This window comes from Heptranchias perlo, chromosome 13 (assembly GCF_035084215.1).
Source record: "Heptranchias perlo isolate sHepPer1 chromosome 13, sHepPer1.hap1, whole genome shotgun sequence".
NCBI classification, from domain to species: domain Eukaryota; kingdom Metazoa; phylum Chordata; class Chondrichthyes; order Hexanchiformes; family Hexanchidae; genus Heptranchias; species Heptranchias perlo.
Window position 1 is genome coordinate 65,225,027 of NC_090337.1, and position 17,213 is coordinate 65,242,239.

General features: G+C 46.5%; 1 protein-coding gene across 1 annotated transcript in view; it reads right to left on the bottom strand.

The window, feature by feature from the left end:
* LOC137331665 (unconventional myosin-VIIa-like) overlaps window positions 1–17,213 on the bottom strand; it is a 252,700-nt gene that overhangs the window by 92,170 nt on the left and 143,317 nt on the right. The window contains exons 34-36 of the mRNA XM_067995609.1: window positions 16,845–16,971; window positions 12,491–12,660; window positions 11,173–11,354 (exon numbers count right to left, since the gene is read on the bottom strand). Coding sequence (XP_067851710.1) covers window positions 11,173–11,354; window positions 12,491–12,660; window positions 16,845–16,971 — 479 coding nt within the window. The remainder of the gene's footprint in view (window positions 1–11,172; window positions 11,355–12,490; window positions 12,661–16,844; window positions 16,972–17,213) is intronic.

Sequence of the window (17,213 nt, forward strand, 5' to 3'; positions counted from 1 at the left end):
AGGTCAAGTAGGTTTTCCCTCGTGTTGGTTCGCTCACCACCTGCTGCAGGCCCAGTCTGGCAGCTCTGTCCTTCAGGACTCAGCCAGCTCGGTCAGTCGTGGTGCTACCGAGCCACTCTTGGTGATGGACATTGAAGTCCCCCACCCAGAGTACATTCTGTGCCCTTGCTACCCTCAGTGCTTCCTCCAAGTGGTGTTCAACATGGAGGAGGACTGATTCATCAGCTGAGGGAGGACGGTAGGTGGTAATCAGCAGGAGGTTTCCTTGCCCACGTTTGACCTGATGCCATGAGATTTCATGGGGTCCAGAGTCAATGTTGAGGACTCCCAGGGCCACTCCTCCTGACTGTATATCACTGTACCGCCACGTCTGGTGGGTCTGTCCTGCTGGTGGGATAGGGCATACTCAGGGATGGTGATGGAAGAGTCTGGGATGTTGGCTGAAAAGTACGATTCTGTGAGTACGGCTATGTCAGGCTGTTGCTTGACTAATCTGTGGGACAGCTCTCCCAATTTTGGCACAAGTTCCCAGATGTTAGTGAGGAGGACTTTGGAGGGTCAACTGAGCTTGGTTTGCCTTTGTCGTGTCTGGTGCCTCGTGGTCCGTCCGGTTTTAAGCTAATTATGACTTTTCATAGCGAGATTGTACAACTGAGTGGCTTGCTAGGCCATTTCAGAGGGCGATTAAGAATCAATGATGGAAGATTCTGGGACATTGGCTGAAAGGTATGATTCTGTGAGTATGGCTGTATAAGGCTAGTCTGTGGGACAGCTCTCCCAATTTTGGCACAAGTCCCGAGATGTTAGTGTGGAGGACTTTGGAGGGTCAACTGGGCTTAGTTTGCCTTTGTCGTGTCCCGTGCCTAGTGGTCCAGTGCCTAGTGGTCTGTCTGTTTTTATTCTTATTATGACTTTTTGTAGTGAGATTGTACAACTGAGTGGCTTGCTAGGCCATTTCAGAGGGCGATTAAGAATCAACCACATTGTTGTGGGCCTGGAGTCACATATAGGTCAGACCGGGTAAGGACGGCAGGCTTCCTTCTCCTAAAGGACCTTAGTGAACCAGATGGATTTTTACGACAATCCGGGAGCCTCATGGCCACTATTACTGATACTAGTTTTTTTCTAGTAACATAAATGGTAATAAGGCAAATAGGGCCATAGTACAAAAAAATGTTATGATGTCTAAAAATGTTAAAAAGGCAAATCTAAAGGCACTGTATCTGAATGCACGAAGCATTCGTAATAAGGTAGACGAATTAACAGCACAAATAGATGTAAATGGATACGATATAATTGCAATTACGGAGACATGGCTGCAGGGTGACCAAGGCTGGGAGCTGAATATCCAAGGGTATTCGATATTTAGGAAGGACAGACAAAAAGGAAAAGGAGGTGGGGTGGTGTTGTTAGTAAAGGATGAAATCAGAGCAATAGTGAGAAAGGATATTGGCTCAGAAAATCAAGATGTAGAATCAGTCTGGGTGGAGTGAAGAAGCACCAAGGGGCAGAAAACACTGGTGGGAGTTGTCTATAGGCCTCCAAACAGTAGTGGTGATGTAGGGGATGGCATCAAACAGGAAATTAGAGACACATGTAACAAGGGTACTACAGTAATCATGGGTGACTTTAATCTACACATAGACTGGCCAAACCAAATTAGCAATAATACTGTGGAGGATGAATTCCTGGAGTGTGTACGAGATGGTTTTTTAGACCAGTACATTGAGGAACCAACCAGGGAACAGGCTATCCTAAATTGGGTATTGTGCAATGAGAAGGGGTTAATTAATAATCTTGTTGTGCGGGGTCCTTTAGGGAAGAGTGACCATAACATGATAGAATTCTTCATTAAGATGGAAAGTGAAGTAGTCCAATTCGAAACTAGGGTCCTAAATCTAAACAAAGGAAACTACGAAGGTATGAGGAATGAGTTGGCTATGATAGATTGGGAAGCTTCATTAAAAGGCATGACAGTGGATAGGCAATGGCTAACATTTAAGGAACGAATGCATGAATTGCAACAGTAATACATTCCTTTCAGGCCGCAAAATCACAAAAGGAAAAGCGGCCCAACCATGGATATCAAAAGAAATTAACGATTGTATTAGATCTAAAGAGGAGTCATATAAAGTTGCCAGAAAAAGCAGCAAGCCTGAGGATTGGGAGCAGTTTAGAATTCGGCAAAAAAGGACCAAGAGATTGATTAAGAGGGGAAAAATAGAGTATGAGAGTAAACTTGCAAGGAAGATAAAAGTGGACTGTAAAAGCTGCTACAAGTATGTAAAAAGAAAAAGATTAGTGAAGACAAATGTAGGTCCCTTACAGTCAGAAACGGGAGAATTTATAATGGGGAACAGGGAAATGGCAGAGCAATTAAACAAATACTTTGGTTCTGTCTTCACGGAAGAGGACACAAATAACTTCCCAGAAATGCTAGGGAACCAAGGGATTAGTGAGAAGGAGGAATTAAAGGAAATTAGTATTAGTAAAAAAATAGTGCTGGAGAAATTAATGGGACTGAAAGCCGATAAATCCCCAGGGCCTGATAATCTGCATCCCAGAGTACTAAAAGAGGTAGCCATGGAAATAGTGGATGCATTGGTTGTCATCTTCCAAAATTCTATAGATTATGGAACAGTTCCTGCAGATTGGAGGGTGGCAAATGTAACCCCACTATTTAAAAAAGGAGGGAGAGAGAAAACAGGGAACTACAGACCGGTTAGCCTAACATCAGTAGTAGGGAAAATGCTAGAGTCTATTATAAAAGATGTGATAACAGGACACTTAGAAAATATTAACGGGATTAGACAAAGTCAACATGGATTTCTGAAGGGAAATCATGTTTGACAAACCTACTGGAGTTTTTTGAGGATGTAACTAGTAGAATAGATAAGGGAGAACCAGTGGATGTGGTTTATTTGGATTTTCAGAAGGCCTTTGATAAAGTCCCACATGAGAGGTTAGTGTGCAAAATTAAAGCACATGGGATTGGTGGTAATATACTGGCATGGATTGAAAATTGGTTGACAGACAGGAAACAGAGAGCAGGAATAAATGGGTCTTTTTCGGGGTGGCAGGCAGTGACTAGTGGGGTACCGCAGGGATCAGTGCTTGGGCCCCAGCTATTCACAATATATATCAATGATTTGGATGAGGGAACCAAATGTAATATTTCCGAGTTTGCTAACAACACAAAACTAGGTGGGATCATGAGTTGTGAGGGGGATGCAAAGAGGCTTCAAGGCGATTTAGACAAGTGGAGTGAGTGGGCAAATACATGGCAGATGCAGTATAATGTGGATAAATGTGAAGTTATCCACTTTGGAAGGAAAAACAGAAAGGCAGAGTATTATTTAAATGGTGATAGATTGGGAAATGTTGATGTACAAAGGGACCTGGGTGTCCTTGTACACCAGTCACTGAAAGCAAACATGTAGGTGCAGCAAGCAGTTCGGAAGGCAAATGGTATGTTGGCCTTGATTGCTAGAGGATTTGAGAATAGGAGCAAGGATGTCTTACTGCAGTTATACAGGGCCTTGGTGAGACCACACCTGGAGTATTGTGTGCAGTTTTGGTCTCCTTACCTAAGAAAGGATATACTTGCCATAGAGGGAGTGCAGCGAAGGTTCACCAGACTGATCCCTGGGATGGCAGGATTGTCATATGAGGAGAGATTGGGTCGACTCGGCCTGTATTCACTCGAGTTTAGAAGAATGAGAGGGGATCTCAATGAAACATATAAAATTCTGACAGGGTTAGACAGACTGGATGCAGGGAGGATGTTTCCCCTGGCTGGGGGGTCCAGAACGAGGGGTCACAGTCTCAGGATACGGGGTAGGACATTTAGGACTGAGATGAGGAGAAATTTCTTCACTCAGAGGGTGGTGAAACTGTGGAATTCTCTACCACAGAAGGCAGTGGAGGCCAAGTCACTGAATATATTTAAGAAGGAGCTAGACAGATTTCTAGACACAAAAGGCATCAAGGAGTATGGGGAGAGAGCGGGAATATGGTGTTGAGATAGAGGATCAGCCATGATCATCTTGAATGGCGGAGCAGGCTCGAAGGGCCGAATGGCCTACTCCTGCTCCTATTTTCTATGTTTCTATGACTACTATGCTACCGTACCCATGTCTGCAGCTTGAGGAACTTCGGCTCAGGGTTGTTGAGCTGGAGTCTGAGCTGCAGACATTGATGCATCAGGGAGGGGGAAGAGTTACCTGGACACTTTGGCCCAGGAGGCAGTCACACCCCTTAGGTTAGGTAGTAGTTTAGATTTGTTCAGTGGTCAGGAACAGGAGGATGTGACTGCATGCCAGGCAGGTAAGGGGACCCCAGATGCAGTGGGGGAGGAGCCTCAGCCTTTGCCCTTGTCTAACAGGCATGAGATACTTGCCACCTGTATGGATGAGAACAAAGACCGCATGGAGGATGGGCAAAGTGACAATGGCACCATGGTACAGGGGGCCATTCAAGTGGGGGGGAGTGAAAAGGAATGTTAGGGGATAGTATAACCAGGGTGATATATACCATTCTCTGTAACTGTGACCAGGAGTCCCAAAGGCTGTGTTGCCTGCCCAGGACCAGGGTTAAGGACTTTCCTCACAGCTGGTGAATAATTTGGGGCATGAGGGGGAGGATGCAGTTATCATGGTCCACGTAGGAACCAACGACATAGGTAGAACTAGGAACGAGGTTCTACTGAGGGAGTTTGAGGAGCTCGGGTCCAAATTAAAAGGCAGACCCTCAAAGGTAATAATCTCTGGATTACTACCTGAGCCATGCACACATTGGCATAGGGACAAACAGATTAGATGGTTAAATACGTGGCTGAGAGAGTGTTGTGGGAAGCAGGGGTTTCAATTCACGGGGCACTGGCACCAGTACTGGGGAAGGAGGGAGTTGTTCCATTGGGACGGATTCCACTTAAACCAGGCTGGGACCAGTATCCTGACGAACCGAATAATCAGAGAGGGCTTTAAGCTAATAAGAGGCGGGGAGGGTTCAGGTAAGGGTAATTTTACCAGTCTAAAGAGAAAAGTCAAGGCTATAGAGCAGAGTAGCGATTTTGGTAAAAACAAGTAGAACGTGTCCGCAAAGGACAGAGAGTTTATCAAAGGTAATAGGGCGTTAGTGATTAAGGTCACGTCAGGGAAAAAGAGTAAAAAGTTAAAATTAAAGGCTCTTTATCTGAATGCACAAAGCATTTGTAACAAGATAGAAGAATTAATGGCACAAATAGAGATAAATGGGTTTGATCTAGTAGCCATTACTGAGACGTGGTTGCAGGGTGACCAAGGTTGGGAACTAAATATTCCAGGGTATTTGACTTTTAGAAAAGATAGACAAAATGGAAAAGGGTGGGGGGGGGGGGGTAGCCCTGATAATAAAGGATGAGATAATAGCAGTAGTGAGAAAGGATCTTAGCTCAGAAAATCAGAATGTAGAATCAGTATGGGTGGGGCTAAGAAATAACAAGGGGCAGAATACACTGGTGGGAGTAGTTTATAGGCCCCCTAACAGTAGTTACAGTGTTGGACAGAGTACAAACCAGGAAATTAGAGAAGCATGTAACAAGGGTAATGCAATATCACGGGGGACTTTAATCTTCATATAGATTGGGCAAACCAAATTGTCAAAAGTAGTTTGGAGGACGAGCTCATGGAATGCATTCGAGACAGTTTTCTAGAACAATATGTCGAGGAACCAACTAGGTAATAGGCTATTTTAGATCTAGTATTGTGCAATGAGACAGGGTTAATTAGTAATCTTATAGTTAAGGATCCTCTGGGGTAGGGTGATCATAATTTGATAGAATTTCATTTTGAGTTTGAGAGTGATGTAGTTAAGTCTGAAAGTAGAGTCTTAAATTTAAACAAAGCCAATTACATAGGTATGAGGGGCGAGTTGGCTAAGGTAGATTGGGAAATTAGATTAAAAGATATGATGGTAGATAAGCAATGGTGAACATTTAAAGAAATAATTCATAATTTTCAACGAATATACATTCCCTTGAGGAATAAAAACTCCACGGGAAAACCGTGGCTAACTACAGAAGTTAAGGATAGCATTACATTAAAAGAAGAGGTTTACAGTGTTGCCAAGAAGAGTAGTAAGCCTGAGGTTTGGGAGGGTTTTAGAAATCAGCAAAGGATGACCAAGAAATTGAAAGAGGGAGAAAATAGAATGAGAGTAAACTAGCAAGAAATATAAAAACAGATTGTGAGAGCTTTTACAAGTATATAAAAAGGAAGAGATTAGAGACAGCGACAGGAGAAATTATAATGGGGAATAAGGAAATGGCAGAGACGTTAAAGAAATATTTTGTATCAGTCTTCACATTTGAAGACACAAAACACGTATCGGAAATAGTGGGGACCCAAGGGTCTAATGAGAGTGAGGAACTTAAAATAATTAAGATTCGTAAGGAAAAAGTACTGGAGAAATTAATGGGAATAAAAGTCGACAAATCCCCTGGACCTGATGACCTACATCCTAGGGTTCTAAAAGAGGTGGCTGCAGAGATAGTGGATGCATTGGCTTTGATCTTCTAGAATTCCCTGGATTCTAGAATGGTCCCATGGATTGGAAGGTAGCAGATGTAATCCTGCTATTCAAGAAAGGAGGGAGAGAGAAAACAGGGAACTATAGACCAGTTAGCCTGACATCAGTAGTCGGGGAAATGCTAGAATCTATTATTAAAGTCGTAGTAACAGGGCACTTAGAAAATCATAATATGATTCGGCAGAGTCAACATGGTTTTATGAAAGGGAAATCGTGTTTGATAAATCTAGTAGAGTTTTTTGAGGGTGTAACTAGCAGGGTAGGCAAAGGGGAACCAGTGGGTGTAGTGTATTTGGATTTTCAAAAGGAATTCAATAAGGTGCCACACAAGAGGTTGTTACACAAGATTAGGGCTCATGGGGTTGTGGGTAATATATTAGCATGGATAGAGGATTGGTTAACGGACAGAAAACAGAGAGTAGGAATAAACAGGTCACTTTTGGGTTGGCCGGCTGTAACTAGTGAGGTGCTGCAAGGATCAGTGCTTGGGCCTCAGCTATTTACAATCAATATTAATGACTTAGATGAGGGGACCGAGTGTAATGTATCCAAGTTTGCTGACGATACAAAGCTAAGTGGGAAAGTAAGCTGTGAGGAGGATGCAAAGAAGCTGCAAAGGGACATAGACAGGTTAAGAGAGTGGGCGAGAAGGTGAGAGATGGAGTATAATATGGGAAAATGTGAAATTATCCACTTTGGTAGGAAGAATAGAAAAGCAGAATAATTTTTAAAAGGTGAGAGACTAATAAATGTTGGTATTCAGACGGATTTGGGTGTCACAAATCACAAAAAAAGTTAACAGGCAGGTACAGCAAGCAATTAGGAAGGCAAATGGCATGTTAGCCTTTACTGCAAGGGGGTTGGTGTATAAGAGTAAGGAGATCTTGCTGTAATTATATAGGGCTCTGGTGAGACCACACCTGGAGAATTGTGTACAGTTTTGGTCTCCTTATCTACGGAAGGATATACTTGTCTTAGAGGGGGTGCAACAAGGGTTCACCAGATTGATTCCTGGGGTGAGAGGGTTGTCCTATGAGAAAAGATTGAATAGAATGGGCCTATATTCTGTGGAGTTTAGAAGAATGAGAGGTGATCTCATTGAAATGTATAAAATTCTTAGAGGGCTTGACTGGGTAGATGCGGAGAGGCTGTTTCCCCTGATTGGAGAGTTTAGAACAAGGGGTCATAGTCTCAAGATAAGGGTCGGCCATTAAGGACCGAGATGAGGAAAAATTTCTTCACTCAGAGGGTTGTAAACCTCTGGAATTCTCTACCCCAGAGGGATGCAGATGCTCAGTCATTGAGTATATTCAAGACTGAGACTGATAGATTTTTGGATGCTAAGGGAATCAAGGAACAGGGATTGGGCAGGAAAGTGGAGTTGAGGTTGAAGATCAGCCGTGATCTTATTGAATGGCGGAGCAGGTTTGAGGGGCCGTGTGGCCTACTCCTGCTCCTAGTTCTTATGTTTCAGCTGTGTGTTAATCCACTCAGAAGGAACACATTTACAATTTCACCACACATTCCTGCTGTGTTTAAACAAGATGTGGAGATGCCGGTGATGGACTGGGGTGGACAAATGTAAGGAATCTTACAACACCAGGCTATAGTCCAACAATTTTATTTTAAAATCACAAGCTTTCGGAGATTATCCCCTTCGTCAGGTGAATGAGTGAAAGATTCTCAAATCGCAGATCTTATATTAGGCTGGGACAGCATCACACCAATCAAAAGGTGTCGTTGTTGTTCAAACAGGCCAGTCACGGAGAACAGCACGTCCCAGTACACTGGATATACATTGTGTCAATTACACAGACAGAAAGAAAGAGACCCAAATGGCAGAGAGAGAGAGAATATTAAAACACATAACTTTTTTTTCCCTTTTTGCTGGTGGGGTTACGTGTAGCGTGACATGAACCCAAGATCCCGGTTGAGGCCGTCCTCATGGGTGCGGAACTTGGCTATCAACTTCTGCTCGACGATTTTGCGTTGTCGTGTGTCTCGAAGGCCGCCTTGGAGAACGCTGACCCGAAGATCAGTGGCTGAATGTCCTTGACTGCTAAAGTGTTCCCCGACTGGGAGGGAACCCTCCTGTCTGGCGATTGTTGCGCGGTGTCCGTTCATCCGTTGTCGCAGTGTCTGCATGGTCTCACCAATGTACCATGCTCCGGGGTATCCTTTCCTGCAACGTATGAGGTAGACAACGTTGGCCGAGTCACAGGAGTATGAACCATGTACCTGGTGGGTGGTGTCCTCTCGTGTGATGGTGGTATCCGTGTCGATGATCTGGCATGTCTTGCAAAGGTTGCCGTGGCAGAGTTGTGTGGTGTCGTGGACGCTGTTCTCCTGAAAGCTGGGTAATTTGCTGCGAACGATGGTCTGTTTGAGGTTGGGTGGCTGTTTGAAGGCGAGTAGTGGAGGTGTGGGGATGGCCTTAGCGAGGTGTTCGCCGTCATCGATGACATGTTGAAGGCTGCGGAGAACATGGTGTAGTTTCTCCGCTCCGGGGAAGTACTGGACGACTAAGGGTACTCTGTTGGTTGCGTCCCATGTTTGTCTTCTGAGGAGGTCTATGCGATTCTTCGCTGTGGCCCGTCGGAACTGTCGATCGACAAGTCGAGCATCATATCCCGTTCTTACGAGGGTGTCTTTCAGCGTCTGTAGGTGCCCATCGCGTTCCTCCTCGTCTGAGCAGATCCTGTGTATTCGTAGGGCCTGTCCATAGGGGATGGCCTCTTTGACGTGGTTGGGGTGGAAGCTGGAAAAGTGGAGCATCGTGAGGTTGTCCGTGGGCTTGCGGTAGAGTGAGGTGCTGAGGTGCCCGTCTTTGATGGAGATTTGTGTGTCCAAGAAAGAAACCGATTCTGAGGAGTAGTCCATGGTGAGTTTGATGGTGGGATGGAACTTGTTGATGTTATCGTGTAGTCTCTTCAGTGATTCTCCGCCGTGGGTCCATAGGAAGAAAATGTCGTCTATATATCTGGTGTATAGCGTTGGTTGGAGATCCTGTGCAGTGAAGAAGTTGTGCTCGAACTCGTTGAGCAGAAATTGATAGCCAAGTTCCGCACCCATGAGAACGGCCTCAACCGGGATCTTGGGTTCATGTCACGCTACACGTAACCCCACCAGCAAAAAGGGAAAAAAAAGTTATGTGTTTTAATATTCTCCCTCTCTCTCTGCCATTTGGGTCTCTTTCTTTCTGTCTGTGTAATTGACACAATGTATATCCAGTGTACTGGGACGTGCTGTTCTCCGTGACTGGCCTGTTTGAACAACAACGACACCTTTTGATTGGTGTGATGCTGTCCCAGCCTAATATAAGATCTGCGATTTGAGAATCTTTCACTCATTCTCCTGACGAAGGGGATAATCTCCGAAAGCTTGTGATTTTAAAATAAAATTGTTGGACTATAACCTGGTGTTTAAACAAAGGAGCTTTCTAATCATTCTGACTTGGAAGCAGATGTGACGTTAGACAGTAAACATTATCAATACATATGTGCTAGCAATGAGCAGCTGAGTAAAGGTGGAGTTTGTGAAGCTCTGAAACAAAAGGCCACCAGAGTCAAACCCATCCTACACCCACCAATCTGATCTTGCACTGTAAAGACTGAGATCGATAGATTTTTGGACTCTAGGGGAATCAAGGGATATGGGGATCGGGCAGTAAAGTGGAGTTGAGGTCGAAGATGAGCCACGATCTGATTGAATGGTGGAGCTGGCTCGAGGGGCCTTAAGGCCCACTCCTGCTCCTATTTCTTATGTTCTTAAAAGTGCGAGTGATGTTAGTTCCTTATCTGTTTGCTTTATGATGAATGAAGATACCTTCCAACTACTCTCTGTGATCGTCTGAGAGATTAAATGTTACTATACCGTAGACAGAACCCCCACCCCACCAAAACTGTACTAGACTTGAGGCCCTGTGATGGGAGTGAGTGCTTTTTTTTATTCATTCATGAGATGTGGGCGTTGCTGGCAAGGCCAGCATTTATTGCCCATCCCTAATTGCCCTTGAGAAGGTGGTGGTGAGCCGCCTTCTTGAATCGCTGCAGTCCATGTGGTGAAGATTCTCCCACAGTGCTGTTAGGTAGGGAATTCCAGGATTTTGACCCAGCGGTATTCAGGTGGTAAATACTGCAGCCATGGTGCGCCAGTGGTGAAGGGTGTGAATGTTTAGTGGATGGGGTGCCAATCAAGCGGGCTGCTTTGTCCTGGATGGTGTCGAGCTTCTTGAGTGTTGTTGGAGCTGCACTCATCCAGGCAAGTCCTGTAACGGGAGGGAGCGCTCGTTCCTGTAACGGGAGGGAGCCCTCGTTCCTGTAACGGGAGGGAGGGCTCGGTACTGTAATGGGAGGGAGGGCTCGGTCCTGTAACGGGAGGGAGCGCTCGGTCCTGCAATGGCTCTTACCACAGTGCAAATCGTCTGCTCTGAACTTTGTATCAAATTACGTGATGCTCTCCTGATGCTCTTCAGAAAGTCAGAGCTTTATCCCCAAAGATCAGCGTGCAGTAATTGGAATTTTTAAATTAAAAGTAATGCTGATAAATCTCACTGTGGAATAAGGTGGCCAGTCATTGTACCAGTGCAACTATAAATCAACGTACCATCACATCAGACGAAGGTTTCACAAGAGTAGGAATGATATAGACAGACTCCAGTGAGAGGCTTCCTATCTTCTCACTGCGCTCGTTCAGTCCTTGAATCCAGCTCTGATCCTCAGTAATCTCCTCATCTTTAAGCAACTTAATCAAATCGCCCTTCATATATTTTAGAAATATAGGGTCATCTGGAATGACAGAATGAGCAACAAATAAACCATGCACCGGAGACACGGACTGTAGTAGAGACAGAGTTACCTGTAGAGATATTCAACACAGAGCCACACAGTTAGACTGTAGTAGAGACAGAGTTAGACTGTAGAGATATTCAACACAGAGCCACACAGTTAGACTGTAGGTACAGTCACAATGGGGATTCCCAAATGCCTGCACATGGTTCTGAGTCTAGGAAGATAGGAACAGGAGGAGGCCATTCAGCCCCTCGAGCCTGTTCCGCCATTCAGTTAGATCATGGCTGATCTGTATCTTAACTCCATCTACCCATGTTGGTTTCATTTCCTTCAGTACCTTTGCCTAACAATAATCTATCGATCTCGGTTTTGAAATTTTCAATTGACCCCCAGCCTCAACAGCTTTTTGGGGGAGAGAGTTCCAGATTTCCACTCCCCTTTGTGTGAAGAAGTGCTTCCTGACATCACCCCTGAACGGCCTAGCTCTAATTTTAAGGTTATGCCCCCTTGTTCTGGACGCTCCCACCGGGGAAATCGTTTCTCTTTGTCTACACTATCAAATCCTTTAATCATCTTAAACATCTCAATTAGATCACCCCTCAATCTTCTGCATTCAAGGGAATACAAGCCTAGTCTATGCAACCTGTCCTCATAATTTAGCCCCAGTATTATTCTGGTGATCCTGCACTCCACTCCCTCCAAGGCCAATATATTGTTCCTGAGGTACAGGATGTAAAACCAGCATTGCACCGGTCCCGTCAGTTTCCCGATGGGCAGGTTAGGTTAAAATTGACTCCTCTATTTCCAAGCAAAATCAGCCGGTGGGGAACAGAGCATCGATCGGCCTGTGACTGATCGCACTCACAGGCTTGGACCATTTACATTTTAAACCCTTCCACCAACATTATTAAAGGGATAATGACGAAAAAGGTGACATTATTTCCACCTCATTTGAATACACCTGCCCATATTCAGGTGGCTGCTTCCAGCATCTGGTGCAGTGGCAGCAATGGATTTGGGACCCAGCCAAATTTGCCATGCCTGATTGCCTTGAGTGTCATTGGAAAACTGGCTTAATTTGGATGGATTATCCTGTCTCCTTTCTGTGGAATCACGAGTGAGACGTACTGTACCTTGTTTGGGGCTGTTGTGCAGTGTTACTGCGTACTCCGATCTCATCTTCAAACCATTCAGAAACATGACGATCAGATCTGCGATATCAGAAGCATGTCCTGATGTCAGGGTGTACTCCTCCCCCTGCAGGGTGGTCACTGTGACACTCTGGCCATACAGCTTTGAAGCCCTGTGTGGGACAGCACGGGTTAGAAGGCAGAATAAACACCACAGGCACAAAATACTGCAATCAGCATAATCAGAACAATCAATCAGCGCAATCACAGTAATCAGAGCAATCATGGCAATCGGCATAATTAGCATAATCACTGCAATCAGCACAATCAGTGCAATCAGCATAATTAGTATAAAAAGTGCAATCAGCACAATCACCGCAATCACTGCAATCGGTGTAACCAGCTTAATTAGAATAATCAGCACAATCATGACAATCACTGCAATCAGCGCAATCAGTACAAAAACCACAATCAACGTAATAGCACAAAAACAAGTTACCAGCCATACTATAATAAGTACAAATATCTCAATCAACACTGACTCCCTCCATGAAGCCCACCACCTGCTCCCTCCATCCTGCTTCTACCCCAGCTCACGATTACCCAAGTTACCGTTGTTGGCCCCATGCTTGTCAATATTGCCAACCTTTCCCTCACCTCGGGCTTTGTTCCCAGTCCTCTCAAACCTCTATCATCAACCTCCTCCGTAACCCTTGATGTCTCCATCCTTGCAGATGGCCACTCAATCTCTAACCTAGAGCTGCGCTCCAAGGTGTAATTAAACACTCACCTCTTTCACTAGAGTTTGGATCCCTCCAATCAAGTTTCACCCCCATCCGCACGACTGAGCCCATCTGCTCAGAATTACCAATGGCATCCTGCGTGGGTGCTCAACGCTCCTCATATTCTCCCCTACCGCCTGCTTCTGTGCCAAAGCCTTCTACCCACCTCTGCCCGTCACTAACCCAGACTGACCACTACCTACAGCTCGACCTCTGCCCATCACTAACCCAGACTGACCACTACCTACAGCTCGACCTCTGCCCATCACTAACCCAGACTGACCACTACCTACAGCCCGACCTCTGCCCATCACTAACCCAGACTGACCACTACCTACAGCCCGACCTCTGCCCGTCACTAACCCAGACTGACCACTACCTACAGCCCGACCTCTGCCCGTCACTAACCCAGACTGACCACTACCTACAGCCCGACCTCTGCCCGTCACTAACCCAGACTGATCACTACCTACAGCTCGACCTCTGCCCGTCACTAACCCAGACTGACCACTACCTACAGCTCGACCTCTGCCCGTCACTAACCCAGACTGATCACTACCTACAGCTCGACCTCTGCCCGTCACTAACCCAGACTGACCACTACCTACAGCTCGACCTCTGCCCATCACTAACCCAGACTGACCACTACCTACAGCCTGACCGACCTCTGCCCAGACACTAACCCAGACTGACCTCTACCCACACACCAGACACTGCCCAGACACTAACCCAGACTGACCTCTACCCTCACCAGACACTGCCCAGACACTAACCCAGACTGACCTCTACCCACACTCCAGACTCTGCCCAGACACTAACCCAGACTGACCTCTACCCACACACCAGACTCTGCCCAGACACTAACCCAGTCTGACCTTTACCCACACACCAGACTCTGCCCAGACACTAACCCAGACTGACCTCTGCCCACACACCAGACTCTGCCCAGACATTAACCCAGTCTGACCTTTACCCACACACCAGACTCTGCCCAGACATTAACCCAGACTGACCTCTACCCACACACCAGACTCTGCCCAGACACTAACCCAGACTGACCTCTACCCACACACCAGACTCTGCCCAGACACTAACCCAGACTGACCTCTGTCCACACTCCAGACTCTGCCCAGACACTAACCCAGACTGACCTCTACCCACACACCAGACTCTGCCCAGACACTAACCCAGACTGACCTCTACCCACACTCCAGACTCTGCCCAGACACTAACCCAGACTGACCTCTACCCACACACCAGACTCTGCCCAGACACTAACCCAGACTGACCTCTACCCACACACCAGACTCTGCCCAGACACTAACCCAGACTGACCTCTACCCACACACCAGACTCTGCCCAGACACTAACCCAGACTGACCTCTGTCCACACTCCAGACTCTGCCCAGACACTAACCCAGACTGACCTCTACCCACACACCAGACTCTGCCCAGACACTAACCCAGACTGATCTCTACCCACACTCCAGACTCTGCCCAGACACTAACCCAGACTGACCTCTACCCACACACCAGACTCTGCCCAGACACTAACCCAGACTGACCTCTACCCACACACCAGACTCTGCCCAGACACTAACCCAGACTGACCTCTACCCACACACCAGACACTGCCCAGACACTAACCCAGACTGACCTCTACCCACACACCAGACACTGCCCAGACACTAACCCAGACTGACCTCTACCCTCACCAGACACTGCCCAGACACTAACCCAGACTGACCTCTACCCACACACCAGACTCTGCCCAGACACTAACCCAGTCTGACCTTTACCCACACACCAGACTCTGCCCAGACACTAACCCAGACTGACCTCTGCCCACACACCAGACTCTGCCCAGACATTAACCCAGTCTGACCTTTACCCACACACCAGACTCTGCCCAGACATTAACCCAGACTGACCTCTACCCACACACCAGACTCTGCCCAGACACTAACCCAGACTGACCTCTACCCACACACCAGACTCTGCCCAGACACTAACCCAGACTGACCTCTGTCCACACTCCAGACTCTGCCCAGACACTAACCCAGACTGACCTCTACCCACACACCAGACTCTGCCCAGACACTAACCCAGACTGACCTCTACCCACACTCCAGACTCTGCCCCAGACACTAACCCAGACTGACCTCTACCCACACACCAGACTCTGCCCAGACACTAACCCAGACTGACCTCTACCCACACACCAGACTCTGCCCAGACACTAACCCAGACTGACCTCTACCCACACACCAGACTCTGCCCAGACACTAACCCAGACTGACCTCTGTCCACACTCCAGACTCTGCCCAGACACTAACCCAGACTGACCTCTACCCACACACCAGACTCTGCCCAGACACTAACCCAGACTGACCTCTACCCACACTCCAGACTCTGCCCAGACACTAACCCAGACTGACCTCTACCCACACACCAGACTCTGCCCAGACACTAACCCAGACTGACCTCTACCCACACACCAGACTCTGCCCAGACACTAACCCAGACTGATTGTTGAAACCGTGTGAGACTGATAGGGTTGAATATTCACCCAATTAAAGGGAAGTGAGACAGATGTTCGATACAGGTATAAATTATAGGGAGTTTCTCGGAGAGAAGGAGTCGAAACATGTCAATTGACTGGCATTGTGTGGATGCAAATTAGGAATCACTCAGGCCCGGGAAAAATATACATAAGAAGAAGACAGTCCCATTGACTGTTAAATTAACCCTGACCTTGTTACTTGCAAAGACAATCAGAGCAATCAAGTAAAGGGGAAGTAAACAAGGACACAGTAATCTGTGTAAGATCACGTTTGATGGGAGGAATATCACACATAATTTAAGTAAACAAAGACACAGCAATCTTCGTAAGGAAATAGCCGTTTCAAAGCCAGTTGTTTATAAATAGTGTTTGAGTGGCGAACAGAGACACTCAGTTTACGTATATTAAATAGGTTTTGGTAGGCGTATCCAAGTATAAGGAAAGGTGACATAAAAAGACCATGCTTTGCTGTTAATTGGTGGTACAATACTGAAGGTGATGTCTCTACTGTACCCAGAGACAGAATGGAATTAAAGAACGCATATCTACATTTGATTGTACTCTGCTTGTTCAACTGCTCTCCATGCCGAGCTTAATAAGGGAGTGTAAGCCAAAAGACAAACTCACTCTTTCTTTAACAAACAATTATTTTTGGCATTTAAGACTCTCGTACACTGACCTTTTAACACTGACCTTTACCCACACACCCTGTCTCTTCTATGACTGTAACCCAGACTGACTCCAACCCTGGTCTCTGCCCTAAAACTAGCCTAGACTGACCTTTGCCCATGCCCCAGACTCTGTCCAGACACCAATCCAGACTGACCTGTAAGGTGAGGGGGGAGGTATTGAGGGGATGGGTTCAGGAAGGGAATTCCAGGGTTCAGTGATAGTGGAGTGGGGCGGGGACACAGTAGAGCGGAGTTGGAAGAGAGGAAGGTACTGGAATGTAGAGATGGAGAGATTTGCAGGGGTTGGGTGGAGTGAACACAAGCTCCGACCGATCTCCGACCTGTTCGTGTTTACTCCGGTAATTTCAGGGAAGGACCGTTTCAAGAAGAGTTTTTCATTCTTGTCAAGAAAATTGATGCCGATCGAGTTAACCGCCACCACCAGCTGGTTCTTGGGTAAGGTGGGTCCTGGAAAACAGCAAGAGTCTCTGTGAACTATTGAAACTGGTTATGGCTGCAGAGCGGTTAACCTTGCCTCGGTCCTTCTAATGATGCCCTGCGGACACGACCCTGCAATTTTCCCCCATTTTCCCCACGTCAAAAAGGATGGGATTCCACAGGTAGAGGCTGTCCTTCGGTATCTCACCCACGTGGCCATGCTTCATGTCAGCCTTGACAGTGAAGGTTAGCATGCTGTTTGACCACGGAAG